The 14,641-nt window shown below is 35.7% G+C and overlaps 5 protein-coding genes across 7 annotated transcripts in view; 2 read left to right on the forward strand and 3 right to left on the reverse strand.

Moving 5' to 3' along the window:
- LOC128860538 (probable chitinase 10) lies at positions 1-1,981 on the reverse strand. Its single transcript, XM_054098126.1, has one exon. The coding sequence runs from the start codon at positions 835-837 to the stop codon at positions 226-228; it is 612 nt and encodes a 203-aa protein (XP_053954101.1). The 5' UTR covers positions 838-1,981; the 3' UTR covers positions 1-225.
- A 587-nt stretch (positions 1,982-2,568) lies between these two features.
- LOC128860537 (nitric oxide synthase-interacting protein homolog) lies at positions 2,569-3,891 on the reverse strand. Its single transcript, XM_054098125.1, has 3 exons — positions 3,037-3,891; positions 2,864-2,972; positions 2,569-2,793 (listed from the first exon to the last, which is right to left on the reverse strand). Exons 1-3 carry the CDS (start codon positions 3,771-3,773, stop codon positions 2,722-2,724), a joined length of 918 nt encoding a protein of 305 aa, XP_053954100.1. The 5' UTR covers positions 3,774-3,891; the 3' UTR covers positions 2,569-2,721.
- A 1,517-nt stretch (positions 3,892-5,408) lies between these two features.
- LOC128860542 (pyroglutamyl-peptidase 1) lies at positions 5,409-6,583 on the reverse strand. Its single transcript, XM_054098131.1, has 2 exons — positions 6,195-6,583; positions 5,409-6,128 (listed from the first exon to the last, which is right to left on the reverse strand). The coding sequence occupies exons 1-2, from the start codon at positions 6,438-6,440 to the stop codon at positions 5,637-5,639; spliced, it is 738 nt and encodes a 245-aa protein (XP_053954106.1). The 5' UTR covers positions 6,441-6,583; the 3' UTR covers positions 5,409-5,636.
- Positions 6,584-6,728: 145 nt separating this feature from the next.
- On the forward strand, positions 6,729-8,981 carry LOC128860541 (peroxisomal biogenesis factor 3). 2 transcript variants are annotated; one of them, XM_054098129.1, is made up of 2 exons: positions 6,729-7,114; positions 7,301-8,981. In XM_054098129.1, the coding sequence occupies exon 2, from the start codon at positions 7,367-7,369 to the stop codon at positions 8,495-8,497; it is 1,131 nt and encodes a 376-aa protein (XP_053954104.1). In that variant the 5' UTR covers positions 6,729-7,114; positions 7,301-7,366; the 3' UTR covers positions 8,498-8,981. The 2 variants fall into 2 exon arrangements, with proteins under 2 accessions (XP_053954104.1, XP_053954105.1); XM_054098130.1 differs by having other exon boundaries at positions 6,729-7,070.
- An 88-nt stretch (positions 8,982-9,069) lies between these two features.
- The window catches only part of LOC128860540 (glycoprotein 3-alpha-L-fucosyltransferase A), a 28,508-nt gene continuing 22,936 nt past the window's right edge, over positions 9,070-14,641 (forward strand). The window contains exon 1 of one of the 2 annotated variants that reach the window (XM_054098127.1): positions 9,070-11,171. The gene's annotated coding sequence lies outside the window, so the exon portion shown is untranslated. The remainder of the gene's footprint in view (positions 11,172-14,641) is intronic. The other variant, XM_054098128.1, reaches the window with a different exon arrangement.

Raw genomic sequence — 14,641 nt, forward strand, 5'->3', positions numbered from 1 at the left:
TCAAAATAAAATGTTTCTTATTATTAAATTGTTAAAAAAGGGAGTGAAATTCAAAAATTTCACTTCATCCAATTTCTCGATTTTCTTTTTATGTGAGCATTTAAGAGAGCTGATGAAATGATTTTCATACTTTCGAGCAAAATGAAAAAGAACTACACATACACACACGCGCGTATTTAAAAATTAAGCAAAACACTCAAACCACAATTTACAAAAAAAAACTATTTAAAACTTAAAAACAAGCGTCTCAGCGACCCTATAGCACTGTGCCTCCTTTAGAGGCAAGCACTTCTCTCGCAAAAAGTCCCAGCCATACCCAAAGTTGCAGCGCAAAATACTCAAATAACCACGCGCACATCTATAATAGTATTCACAACGTAGTCGGTGGGGGAAGTACTCATCTACAGTGGGCTTGCAGTGTGGCCGCTGCGGCATGATGTTTGGCCGCGTCTCACTGCTTAATGCATCGGTTGCTTCTGTTGTTAGGACACTACTAAGCGTATTTGCCGTGTTGTGCTGTAGCGTTGCTAATATCGTAGACTGCTGCTGTGCAGATTCGCTCTGTTGCTCCACTACGCCAATGATAGCTGCTGTATAGTTTGAACACTTGAAGGAAGTATCGTCGGTACATTGCTGTTGTTGTTGGTCGAAATAAGTGCCAGCCGGGCATAAGTCAGTGAATGAGTTATCACCCATGCAGTAAATGTAGGCTAAACAATTATTTTCAATAGCCACAAAAGTACCATCGATCGCATGTTTGCACTCCTTGAAGGACTCAGCACGAATATGTTTGATGAACAGGAAAAGAAATATAGTTTTTCCAAAGTTTGTATACATATTTAAAAGCTAGAAAATAACGTCTTCAATTAAATGAGTATCTCACACTCGTGGTGGCTGCTTTCTAATGTCTCTGGATATTTCGGAGCACTTATATTTAGGAGAATTGAAGGTCGCAATCAAGTTTTGAGGCTGTAGTTGCTTTACTAGTTTCAATATAGTTCGTTGCCATTTAAACTATCAATGCTGGATGCTGTTATCTTCGATTTTGTTTGACCGATAAGCTGCATTTCCGATAACAGGCAGTGAACTTATAGACTTGGTTGAATAGAACAAATTCCGGTGAAGGTTGTTTATAAAGATAAGGCAAACTCAAAGCAAGTGTGAATATTTATCTAGAAAACAAAAATTTTTAATACGAATTCTTATTTAAGTGCCTTACAATTTAAGTTTAATTTGTTTTCAAAAAAATTTACTATACTCAGGTTCCACAAAATATATTTTAAATTAACTATAATTTGCTTTAGGGTGCGACCAGAGTGAGCGGTGAAAGCCGAGCCGAGATTGTCAGTGCGATAAAACTGATTACATACAAGTCAATACAAATAAGCTTGTGTATAACACAGTGAACGCCGACAAGACCAGAGAGCAAAACCGATGAGTGCGAGAAAACAGTTTCAAAGCGTTTTGCGCGCTTTTTTGCATTGTTGATGTTTACTTTTTAGAGTGCAGTTGTGTTTTTTACCTCAGAGTCACTATCAATCTTTCGCAAGAAGTTATTGGCACCTTAATAAAATTTTTCCAGTTTTTGTTTAGTTTCACACCTATCTTGTCCAGAATGTAATCAAATGTTTCAATTTTCATTCGGGTATATTGTTGAAATTTAGCTGGATATTTTCTTAAATCATTATATAATATAAATGATGAAATTCACCAAATTCATTCCTTTTTAGTGTAATTGGATGTTTTCCAAACTCTTTTGTGTTAATAATTGCATTAATCACACTAGGAGAAGCAAAATGCTCGTCATCAGATGAATCCGTTACCGTGAACAGCAATTTTATAAACACAAATGAACAACAAAATTAAATGACATAATAGCAAAACACATGGAATAAACAGAATTTCAGCGCTGATTCTCGCATTCACTGTGTTATTTACAAATTTTCTTCTCGCATGAAAATAAGCGTCTATAAGCTCGGCTCGGCTCCGCTCGGCATCAGCGCTCACTCTGCTCACACCCTTAGCCAAACTGTGTGTTGTCTAGAAAACAAACATTTTTAACACGAACTTTTACTTAAGTTCTTTATTTAAGTCATTTTATTGAACTAAAAACATTCGAATTCAATACTTAAACTAGAGAACGACCGAACTTCGACTTCAGACATAAAATTTCATTTCGATGTCGCTTCGGCTTCGGTCAAAAAGCAGTCGAACTTTTTTTGTTTCAAATGTTGTATAAACTTTTAATTTTTGTAATCTTTTTGTGAATACAAAACGTGGTTAGTGGCTAGTGAGTAATTGTTCAGCACTGCACGCTGGTTTCTACAACGACAGACGCTGCCGCTAGCAGTTTGAAAGCCTCGATAAGCTAATATTTTACATTGCAATATAAAATTACTCAGCAAAGAGTATTAAATAATTACTGGTAGTGCACATATAAAATAATTTTTTTTACTTTTTTAATTATTACAAACATAAGTGAAATTAGTGTAATTGAGACTTCTGAATCTTTTTTTTTTTATTTTGCTTTACATAGACGCTTTAAAATGTTGCGTTCAGCTTCAGCTAAAACTGATGCTCGGCCGTTCAGTACTTAACACTAATATTGTATTTTTTTTTTCTATATTATTAATATACATATAGATGTATGTATTTAAACTAGAAATGTATTTTTATGTGCATATATGTATCTTTTATACACTTAGTCATAATAAAACACCTCTAGACCTGCAGCATTGGGCGTTTCTCTTTGGCATCTAAATTGTCATTTGTTGTAGCATAGCCAGTGCCGCCCTGTAAAAACCAACAACAGTGAAATTACAAAAAATACATCAATTTTTGTAAACATTATCTACAAACGTACCCTTTGCAGAGGTATAATATCCTTCTCAGACAGTTTCTGATTTGTCAATGGATGTATCATATCTTTCCTTATTAATTTCTCCACACACTCCATGGTGACCACATCGCCGCTGTAAAGAAAAATATTCAAGTACATAAAACGAAATTGGCGAAAAACTTATAATATAAACTCACGTTGGCCGTAGCACTGCACAAGGCACTGCATTGCTGAGCACATCGTGCGTTACGGGACACATATAACGCGCCTCTTTTGCTATTAGAGAACGACTGTTGTCGCCATCTTTGAGTAGCGTAAACTTTACATCAATCAAATCTTTCACTTTTAGCGGCCTTCCGGAGACTGGGCAATAAATAGTGGAATCAGGTTTTTTAGCTTTGGCTGCGCCAGCATTCGGACATTCAGAAGGCACCCAAAAACTGGGCAATTTCGTTTCATTGCCATTAGTCATGTTGGAGATAGAGCCTCCAGCGGCGGCAATAGCGGCCGCAGACGTACTAGGATTAACAGCCACTACAGCAGCAGCCTTTGAGCTAGATGCGCTCTCGTTGACCGGTTTACCAGCATTTACAAACTTCTCAATGCATTTTTGTTGTTTAAGGTTTAGTTCCTGTGCGTTTTCTGTCTCCTCGAGACGACGCAGACGTTCAAATTCCTTCAGTTTGCGGCTATACTCATTCTTTTTTGTGATTACATATTGCAATATAGCTTCCTTATCGAAAAGGTAACCCTCTTTAGTTACTACCGGATTGCGGCATGGTTGTAAGGTTAAAGAACAGCAGTCGAAGGATTTCACCGAATCTTTTCCCAGACGTTGTGCTTTGGTGCCATAGCCTGATTCGGCAGCATCGCGCCTCTTTTCATTGTAGGTATATACAGCTCCAGCTGTGCAATTACGCGCGTGTCGAGTCATATCGTTTAACGCAGAAAAATATTTTGAAACTTTCGCTATGAGAAGAAGTATAATACTAAATTATATTATTTTCACTAAACATGTAAAGAATCAGGTAAAAACAAAAACCCAAAACCAGTGCGGCCAAGCTAGTCCGTTTCGCTCCAGTGCTGCCAGCTCACGTTAGCCATTTAAAGCAAACAACTTACAATGCGCCTACATGTACAAGTTTTATGTGTACGAATTAACTTCATTTCATGCACTGCAAGAAAATATTCTTGAAGTAAAAATTTTTGACAGTAAAAATAACTTAAAGTACGTTCACATATGCAGCAAGGTCTTAATACATAGAAATCGCTTGGGGGGAATATTTTGCAGTTTTTGGCTTGTTTAATTAATATTAACGAAATGAAGAAACGACAAAGGGAAGGAATAGTTAATTTAATTGCGCAATCGTCTGCTAATAATAAACAGTTGGCGGGAATCTGTAAGCGACGTTTACTGAAGTTGCGAAAAATTATGGCAGCAATACGCATGCGAGACTCGATATTACATTTTGTAATAAGCAATAACAGGCCAAAGCGTTTTTTTTTTTTTTGTAATATGCATTTGTGGAACAACATCAAGACGCATGCCACAAATAGGAGGATGAGCTCGGTCAAACACCCAAAAAGGGTGTACGCACCAACTATGTATATATCATGGTTAACTAATAATATCTAACCAAAATTTTATTAGAATTAAGTCTCCAAACCTGTTTTCTTTGCCGGTGCCTATATTATTTAGTTTTTACTTTGAGGTTGCTCATTACCTTCGAACAAATAATTATTGAAAACACGGGGTTGTATTTAAAAAAGTGTGGTTATAATCTAGGATTATTATATCTCAGATTTATGGGGAGAAATTTTTTGATGGGTAATCTGGCTTTTTAATTACGGATTAAGAGTTACGTACGAAAAAGTAGGCCATCTCTTTATATGTGAACGTATTATTACTTAGTAGTTTTTCGCTTTCTGGCGTTTTAAACAAACTTCAACTTCGCGCCTAACAATCAAATGCCAATTGTTAAACAGCTGATTTTTATTTTGCCAACAACCACCGATCAGATTGCCAAATTTGCTACGACGGAATATCATTACTTGGATTGAAATTAGCGTTCGCTGGAGCGGCAGTGAAAAAGGCAAAATTAAGTGCACTGTACAAAAATGCATGTAGAAACACTCTTCTTCTTCAAATTTTTTACAGGCACTCTTGGTGTGAGTTGACAGGCAGCCAATTGTGCTTGGTCTTTTCGCTTCAACGTGTTGGCGGTGTTGCTATGCCAAATTAGAATTTTTATGGCAACATTAAAAACAATAGAATATCGATAAACATATAGAAAATAATACCTTCGACTTGATTTTTTGAGAAATATCTGAATTTTTACATAATTTTTTAGATTTTTTGATAAAATTTCTATGAAATTTAATCATTTTTATGCAACCATGTTACATAAAAGTTCGTTTTGGAATCAGGTGATCTCAGCTGTGCGCATTTTTTGACAAACAGCTGAGTCTTTTTACTTATATTTCTGTACAACGGTTAAGTGCGGCCAATTTTAATTATTGGTTTTAAACTTATTTAACAAAATAATTCAACCTAAAGAAAAACCAAAAACAGTCGCATTGGGGTAGTTAATATTTTATTAGCTAAATAACACTTGATCGTATATTCGTAAATGCACATACATATTTACTTAATAATACTTCTGTGACGATTAATAGGAAAAGCTTAACCAGATACAAAAATATATTTTTGTTTCATTATAAAAAATTGTTCGTATATATATAAAAGTTTATTTTTTTAATTAATATTTTTTAAAATAGTTGCACGTTTTATGTACCTTCAGAAGCATTTATTCCCTTTCTCTCTCACTTGACGCACACATTCTTCAATTATTCTCAACACAACTTCTTTCGTCTCCTCCGAAGAGAATGGACAGTTTATGGGCGGCACATGTATGAACAATGTTCGATTTCTGTTTCTATCCAGAGATTTTAAATATATATAACCGCACAAGTAATTGCCCACATCATCAGAACTTTTAGCGACCGTCAGTGGCACAGCGTCTGCCGCGGCTACACTTTCTACGGCTTCATCAGTAGCTGTTGGTATACACTCACATGACTCAGCAACAACTTGAACGATTTTATCCACATCCAAGCCACAATGTAAAACTTGATTATCTTTGAAATTAGCGTTACAATTCACCAAGCAAGCCGTACCTTTCGGCAGATGCTGTCTGGTATAATCTGGTCGCGTAAATTTGTGATTATATGCCAACTTTTCTACATGGATGCAACTGGCACTACCGTGAACACCACAATGTATGACAAGCTATTACAAATAATAAAAGCTAAAGTTGTGTGAGGGAAATAATATATACTATATGTTACAATCTACATCTGGCTGACGTGCCCAAATTTCATCCACTGCCTTGTCCACCGCGTCATACTCTACTGGCACTTCCCGCTTATCCAGTTTGTAGTGGTGTCCATGCCAAATGAGCTCATCTGGCAAAAGACGCACAGCTTCCCAACTGGCATTTACATCTTCATGTCCAACAAATGGTCCAAACCCAGTGACTATAATTAGTTTTTCGTCAGCTTCCGCTGGAGCTACTGCCGTTTCCACTCGCGGTTGGGCCATTTTTGCTGTACGCCCTCAGTTTAAAAAATAGGCAAAATTCCTTTGTTAGTTAATGATTACTTTATCTAACTTGTTTTAATTTATAGCGTTCATATATAAATAAGATACGCGATGGCCTGATAGCAATTAGAGTTGTCAAAAAAGTTAACCATTGTTTTCGTCAGTAGGAATGGTATGACCAATAAATAAAGAAAAGTGAGGTGATAATAAAGGTTAACTCTGGAATGCAACCCTACACTTCAATTGACAAAAACAGAAAATTTCAGAAATGTCAATTTTAATTGTTTTGTCATAGTTTTTTTTACACCTGTGACTTTTTTTGAAGGCATCACTTCTCTGTGAAACTTATTGAATAAATACAAAGCGGACTTCGCTCTTAAATGTCGCTGAATATATTTTACAGTTGCAAAGCAAATATTTGAGTTTAGGGATTGACTTATTATTAAAATTAAGTGAAGAATCATAAAATAACTAACAAAACGAGGTGATGCCAGTATAATATTTGCACATACATATACGCATGATATCGCTTCTAGTAATTGAATAAATCACTGTAAATCAATATTCTATATGAATAATTAAACATTTTTATTAATGAGGAGATAAACGTGTGGGCAGTACAGCGAAGAGGTAACAAAACAATTGTAAACTTTTCAACTCGACAAAACCTAAAAGTAAGTGTTGCATCGGCTGCAACGGTTGTAAATATAAGAAGTACACTAGTTAAGTCGCTTATATGTAGTAAAACAAATAAGTGCAATCGTTTGCTGAACTTAGTATAGCTGACACGCGACACATCTTTGCACTTTGTACACTATCGAATTTCATTTATTACACGCTTATCAAAATTTTCATTTTAGCTTTCAAACAATTGACGCTTTTCCCACACCACTTCAACAAGTTAGAAGTGACTGCAATAACTGAATATGTTCGCTCGCCTGCGTGACTTCTTTAGGAGCCATCGTCGAAAATTCATAGTAACAGGGGTTGTAATTGGAGGCACTTTCATAGCAATCAAATATGCTCAGCGTAAACTTATTGAATTCCAGGAGCGGCAAGCACGCGAGTTTTTTGAAAAGACTCGGCGTTTGCAGCATTTCGAATCGACAGAACGCACCTGTAATAAAGTAATCATTGGAATGGGCGCCGAGCTATATGCAGCCATAATACGCGAGTGCAGCACCGATGTTCTGCTCGAAAAACTCCGTCAAAATCCTCCCAATAAACTGGAATTGTGGGAAGAAATGAAGATTGTTGCATTCACGCGCCTCACGACATTCATTTATGCCTCTTCAATGCTAGTCATTGCATTGCGTGTGCAACTAAATCTGCTCGGCGGCTATTTGTACCGAGATATCACAACGGAAAAGAAACAAATTTCCGAAGGACTAAAGGAACATTACCTCTCACTTATACGACATTTTATCCATGAAGGTGGCTTAAGTGAGCTGGTACGCGTTATACGTTCAAAAGTGCTTATCATAATGAAACCATTGGAATTGACAAAACGTTTCTGCCTAGCAGATATCGAACAACTCTTCTGGACGTTACAAATGGCCATCAACAGTGATGTGGGTGATCCAAATGCTAAAATGGCTACATACTTGATGCCACCACAAGTGCCAGAATACAACACAGTTGGCCCGCTATTAGAGAAGATGTATAGTGAAACACTAGATCTGCTAGAAAGCGATGATGCCTCATCGGTATGTTCAAATAATATCTGCCGCGGATTTTCCTTAGCAGTAGATGCTATTGCGGAGAGTCTAGGAGAAACATTAGCTCTGACACAACAACATGCATCAAGTACAAAAATCACACAAAAATATGAAGGTGGCGATGATGCAGCAGGAAAAACCCATAGTATACTCAATATAAATGGCGTAGAAATGGCATTGGCCAAAATTATACCGATTGTAAGCGGTTTAACTTCGAAAGGATTCGATGAGTCGACGCGACCACAAAATTTGGCCACATCGCTAATCACATTCTTTGTAGTCGATGAGAAAAGCAAAGTATTCGGTGCGAATGTGTATGAAACATTTACCTCCTCATAAAAATTAAAAAAACAAAATATTTTATTATTCTGCAAAGGCCTTTAAATAATATAAGTGTACGCATTGCTGCTTATTGATTTCTTCATATTCTTTGCATATGTAAACTTCCTTTTTGACTGTATGTACATAGATATGTAGATTTCAGCTCGAGAAACCACAATAAAAAAGGTAGCAGACAGTTGGTGAGTCACAGGATGGGCTCTAAAATATATAACAACTATTTGCTATTTGTCATATAAGTAAATAATGCTACAATCAGAAAAGCGCTCTCAGATTTCATACGAAAAAAGAACAAAAAAGCATTTCATTCCAATATACCTAACAAAAATGTGTGTGTCAATTATAATATGTTTTGCTGAAATTTATTTATTAATTTTTATGTGGTTACGAGAACGATAGTAATTATTTGAACGTGTTTATAAATTTAAAATACATATAAAAATCAAACTATTGGACCAATATGAAATTGAAAATAGTAACTATATTTGTCTCTGTGTTTTAATATGACAGGGTGCTTTCAGAACGGCAGACAGAATTTAGAAAACCTGTTAATGAAAGAGATGCACACTTTTGGGATTGTTAATTTGTACTTGAACAGCATTCACCAAAAATTTAGGGGGAAATGTTTTCTGCTGGTGCAACAACGACAAGAAGTAAAATACATGTCTTTAGAAAACGCTCGCTGATATATTCTCCATTCCATTTAATTTTAATTTTTATAAGACAAAATCGGTGAAAATAGTATATTTAAATACATAATATAATAATATATTTAAAGTATCCTATTTCAAAATAATTAATTTTATAGATTTTTGACATTAATTTGCATATTGCCGAATGTTAGCAATCAACTGATGAGACTTTACTTATAAATTTGTGTAATGCTCAAAACCTTCAGGCAAACGACAATGCCAGATTATTTGTATTTTGCTAAACAAGGAAACAACCAAAAGTTTATCAAAAGCCATTGTGTACATATGTACATATTTGAAGAACAACAAAGCTAACGTGCGAATTCGATATTAAGTCAACGAGTCAATCTCAGCTGTGGTAAGAGTTTTTTTTGTTTGTTTTTGCGACAAGAATGATCAGCGAGTGTAAATTGCAAATAGCGGAAATAAAATGAGCGCAACAAAATTTGAGTGGGGTAAAATTGGTTACCATGGAAGTATAAAGTTTTTTGCTGCGTGTACACAGAAAATGTGTCGGCATGTGTTTGAAGAGCAAAATATTTATTTATGTTGCAGAGGATGAAATAAAATCTTTCTTTGTCAGGTCTACGTTAACCGAACAACTTGGATAAGCATCCGGCCAAGGGCTGTCAGCACTGCAGGAACGAAAAAATGTGTTTCAAGACTGCATTAAAAGGAGTTATGTATACATTCATTACCAAATTTACTGCTGGGTTTTGTTCAACTTAATATTACATAAATATTTGTATGAACTGAAAAAACAAGATGGGCGAAACGGAGAACTTTTGATCGCAGAGATTCAAAAATAGTGTAAATATGAATAGGCATACATGTGTGCATATGTATGTACGTTTCATATATGTGCATACATACATATGTATATGCATATTCTACATATCCACAAATGGCTGTGTGTAACTTTTCTCGTCTCACATCAGTGAAGAGTTTATGATTATATCGTTGAACCGCAGCAGCGATAAATAAAATATTTGCAGCGGAAAGAATATTATTTATTTTAAATTTTTTTTTTGTATTTCATATTATTTTTATTTATTTTATTTTACTTTGTTTTATTTTTGATTTAATTTATTTGAGTTTAATTTAATTTAATATTTTTTCCAACCTCCATCAATCCCCTACTTTATTCTTTCAAAACATGTCTAACTAACTAAATAGAAAAAAGAACATCAACAACTCTCAGCTAACAACAACAATGGCGTCTCGGAGCCTTCGACGAAAACAGCGACGACGCCGTTCAGTCTCTCGCAAACAAAACACAAACGAAAAAGGACATCAACATAGACAACATAAACACACACACCCAACCTTAGTCACATGCACGAAAGCGCGCTGTAGCAGCTGATATTGATGAATGGTTGCTGCAAATACAGTGGGTTGGTTGGGTGGTGGTGAAAGGCAGTAAGCAAACAACTAGCAACCGTTAGATGGAGAGTATCGTGCCGGTAGAAAATCACTCAGCAGACACAGAATGACAGCTGGGCAAAAGACGCGACTGAGAGAACTGAATTTTACCAGCGAATGAACAAACGAGCGACGAACCCGAGCATTGAACAGCAATAAAAGTCTCTGCAACTGAAGGAAAATTCAGTTAGAAAGTTACGTGAAAAGTCGCCACATCGGCAAAAGTCGTATATGCGACGCGCGTATTTACTGCAAAAAATTATCCTTTGCGCTGTATATGGAAATTACAATAAGTTAAAAATAAATGAAAATTAAGACTAGAGGGGTTTTTCTACATTGAAAATATGGAAATACTATAAACAGTGATTTTAAAATATGTTAGATATATAGAAAAAAATAAAGTGCGGTAGCAAATTTCAAGTGAGTGATAAAAGTGTATGTATATACATAGGTACGTCGGGAAAATAATACACAAATACATAAACATATGTACACATGCACACAAGCATCGCAACGAACATGCACATATCCTTGTGTATCCTTTAAAAATAAAACTACTTGTAAGTAAAGCACACTGCCAAGGTATTCCATAACCAGAAAGTGAGGTTAAATATTTATTAAATACAAAGGAAAGTACACAACGGAATCTATGATTTGAGTTTCATAATCAAGCGAATGGGTTGAAAAGTTAAAAAATACATTTGGAATAGCCAATAAGACAAATGGTGGCAAGCGACAGGCGGGTGGCGCAGGTTCAAAAGCGGCCGCAATCAGCAGTGGTCGACACACGCCAGCAGCCAATTTCAAGTTTTTAACCTTTGCAGTATCGATTACCCAAAAATGGGGGAAAAATAAAAACAACAAAACGAAAAAGTTGCCTTTCGCTTCTTTAGTGCTTTCCACCATTCACAAGTCGACGTGTACCCAGGAGTCAAAGTAGCAGCAATTACATACCTACAAGAAAGTATTACAACCGACACCATGCAGCTCTGCAAGTGTTTGTCTAATAATACATTCATGTATGTATGTGTTTGATTGTGTTGGGGGGTGGGTGGTGGCCAGGACTGGCTAAGCCTGTAACTTCTAATGCGTCCAACGTAAGAGGCACGAAACACGGCTGGTTATATCAAAATAAACTTTTTTCGGTAGTAAACTACATTACCTCTAAATGTAAACCCAACTCAAGTTTTACATGGTCTGTTTTACACGATTTGAAAATAACTCGGCTCACTCATTTTGAAATAAAACTGTTTACTAATAATTTTTTTTACACAAAATTTTCGCTCTCGCACGAATCTCGAAACAAAAAATGTTTTTCTAAACAAATCATAATTCCAAAGTGATTACCTCATTAAGTAAAAAATTTCGTGTAAGATTAAGTAAATATGCATACATACTTATGTACATCCATCTGTTCCTTCAAAAACGATGCCAAATGTACATTTTAGAATTAATCAAGTCCGACTGTGCATTAAAATTTCTTTTGGTCACGTGTAGCTGGATAACAAGTATTGTGCGCAAAATGGCGCAAAATTAATCATCCAATTTTGTTTTTGAATCATTATTTTACGGAATGAAAAAAAAATTATTTTTTGTAAAGAAAATCTTTATTTGACCTAATTTGCAACTAATGCGGATAGACAGCTAGACTTAATTCTCATAATTTAAGCGGTTTAGGGGAATTTTCGACGGCAACATTGCCGAAAAATTACAGTTAATATCTATTGTGAATAAAAAAGGAAAGCAACTTTTAAAGAGAAGAAAGAGTTTGCACTAACACGTTCGAAAATATATTAATTGTTTTGATATTTCGGAGCAATTTTAGAAATTGCAATTTAAGTCTTGTTTTAAATAAATAATTATTTTTAGTATCAGGACAGCCTGCATTCCATCTTTTACTGACAAAACTATCTAATAAGCAAATCAGCTGTTCACTAATCCGCGTAACAACCGTCTGTCACACTACAATTTTATTCCGAAATAGCTGCGCCGGTAATCCCGATTAATTCCGCCGTCTGTCTAGGCTATTACGCACTCCATTTTTTAACTAAAGGGTGGTTAAGTTTCAAGGGCCGGTGTTGATTTTGAATAAAATACAATTTTTTTAAGAAATTATTGTCATTTCTCTTTATTATGAAAATATTGGTATGGCTCAATTACGTATGCCTTCGGCGGCACACCTCCATCCGATGATCCAAATTTTCGACGACGCTGAGGCATAATTGAGGTTTTATGCCGTTAATGTGCCGAATTATCTCATTTCTCATATCTTTAGCTCTTGAATTGTTGCTGGCTTATCGACGTGGCAGCCAATTGACATCGCCACGACGTGAGATTATTCGGCCATCAAGTGCGGCAATTCTGCTTATTGACGAATCCACTGAGGTGAAAATGTGCCTCAGCACTGAAGATGAAGTGTGCGATATGCATCTTGACTTGAACGCCCGTTTTCATAATAAGCCTGAATAACTTTAACGCGTTGCTCGATTGTGTATCTTTCCATGGTTCCATGAGTTAGTCTGAAATTGAAAAATGTTAAATGAAATGCAGAAAAAAACTTGATGTTTAGGTGTGGCTCACATTCAACATCGGCCCTTGAAATATAACAACCCTTTATTTAAACTTATATACTGCAGTTGCCTGCTTCACAAGTGTCAAATATGACTGAGTGGAACACCTACTCTGCCACTGCCCAACACTCAGCAAAACACGAATAAGCTGCTTAGGCCCTGCATCATTTACAACATTAGAAAGCGTGGTAGATCAAAAATTTAGCAGCCTACTCAAATTATTTAAACTGTGTATCAAAGACAGGCATAAAGTTCTCCATACAAGCACTTGGTGTAACTATGGATCAATTTCTGGTCTATATGCGATCTACAGGATTAACCAAGTTCACCCTAACCTAACCTATACCCAAATTTACATAAGTCGCATGTAGTTTTTTTACTCTATTTTTTTGCACGCTTTTCTAAGGAACGTACGTACCGTGTAAAAAAGAAGTTAGGCGTGAATACGTACATACACACATACATACATGCAAGTACGTGGTAGGTGCTAGACGCTTTGACGCTTCATATTTGCACACAAGGTGTGCCTGTGAATAATGTCTACCGCGTATCGGATTTTTCTATGCCCAAAATGAAATGGACATATTTCTGTAAAAGTGCATACGTAAATACAAAAATACTTATGTCTCCTGAATATGTACATATAAATGCCATAAAGCGAATAAAAGTAATAGCGGAGCCGATTAAATGCATTACTGGAGAATGTAATTGTAATTGGTAATCAATTCATTAAGATTCATGGCAAAGGAATTTATTACTTATTCAATTCCTTAGAAGAAACTTCAAAAGCATTTCAAAGGAATTCAAAATGTAATTTAGTAGCTGGAAGTCCATTCACGAATGTGAAATGTATCGTAACCCTATATGACACGTTCGGGTGCTTTATTTCCTAGTAAAGTAAATTAAAGACAAATAATGGCAAGGAAATAAGTATTTGTCAAATTAACAACAAAAGATAAACTATAAAAAAAGAGGAAATAGTTTTCTTCATATCACTCCAGAGATGTGTGACTTTTCTAGCAGCGGCAATTCCTTCAATTCCTTACGGCCACCGCCTCATTTGAAATGGTGTTTTTTGGGTGTTTCTTTGAAAGCGTGTAAAACGGAAACGAAAAACGATTTCTTTTTGCATATTTCAAAGCCCAACGCTTTTGCAATAACTTGCCGAAACTTCTTGTCAATTGGGGCGAAATTGAGCGAGTTATAGGAATTCCACTGAAAGTTATAGTTGAGGTCAGGCAGCCTGAAGTTTGGGGGTGTTCCGTCTCATTTAAAATTTCACAGGTTTGTTGTTTTACAACCGACTTTCATGAATTTTGCATATTTGTTTTCAGTATTTTATTTTTGGATCCATTATTAAAAAATAAAATTTTTTGTATCCTTACGAGATTTGCTCAAAAAGTTGTCAGCCTTCAAAAAATGGTCTTCCAAAAACAGGTATGTCGCTGGCGACATGGATT

The sequence above is a fragment of the Anastrepha ludens genome, chromosome 4 (genome assembly GCF_028408465.1).
Source record: "Anastrepha ludens isolate Willacy chromosome 4, idAnaLude1.1, whole genome shotgun sequence".
Taxonomy (NCBI): domain Eukaryota; kingdom Metazoa; phylum Arthropoda; class Insecta; order Diptera; family Tephritidae; genus Anastrepha; species Anastrepha ludens.

What these genes read in the sequence shown, in the direction of transcription:
- LOC128860541 (XM_054098129.1), top strand. Translation starts at nt 7,367, where the DNA reads ATGTTCGCTCGCCTGCGTGACTTCTTTAGGAGCCATCGTCGAAAATTC.
- LOC128860537 (XM_054098125.1), bottom strand. Translation starts at nt 3,773, where the DNA reads ATGACTCGACACGCGCGTAATTGCACAGCTGGAGCTGTATATACCTAC. An exon ending in TGTGCAGTGCTACGGCCAAC is followed by an intron (nt 2,973 to 3,036) that starts GTGAGTTTATAT and finishes TTTTCTTTACAG; the next exon opens with CGGCGATGTGGTCACCATGG. An exon ending in ATATTATACCTCTGCAAAGG is followed by an intron (nt 2,794 to 2,863) that starts GTACGTTTGTAG and finishes TGGTTTTTACAG; the next exon opens with GGCGGCACTGGCTATGCTAC.
- LOC128860538 (XM_054098126.1), bottom strand. Translation starts at nt 837, where the DNA reads ATGTATACAAACTTTGGAAAAACTATATTTCTTTTCCTGTTCATCAAA.
- LOC128860542 (XM_054098131.1), bottom strand. Translation starts at nt 6,440, where the DNA reads ATGGCCCAACCGCGAGTGGAAACGGCAGTAGCTCCAGCGGAAGCTGAC. An exon ending in TTTGGGCACGTCAGCCAGAT is followed by an intron (nt 6,129 to 6,194) that starts GTAGATTGTAAC and finishes TATTTGTAATAG; the next exon opens with CTTGTCATACATTGTGGTGT.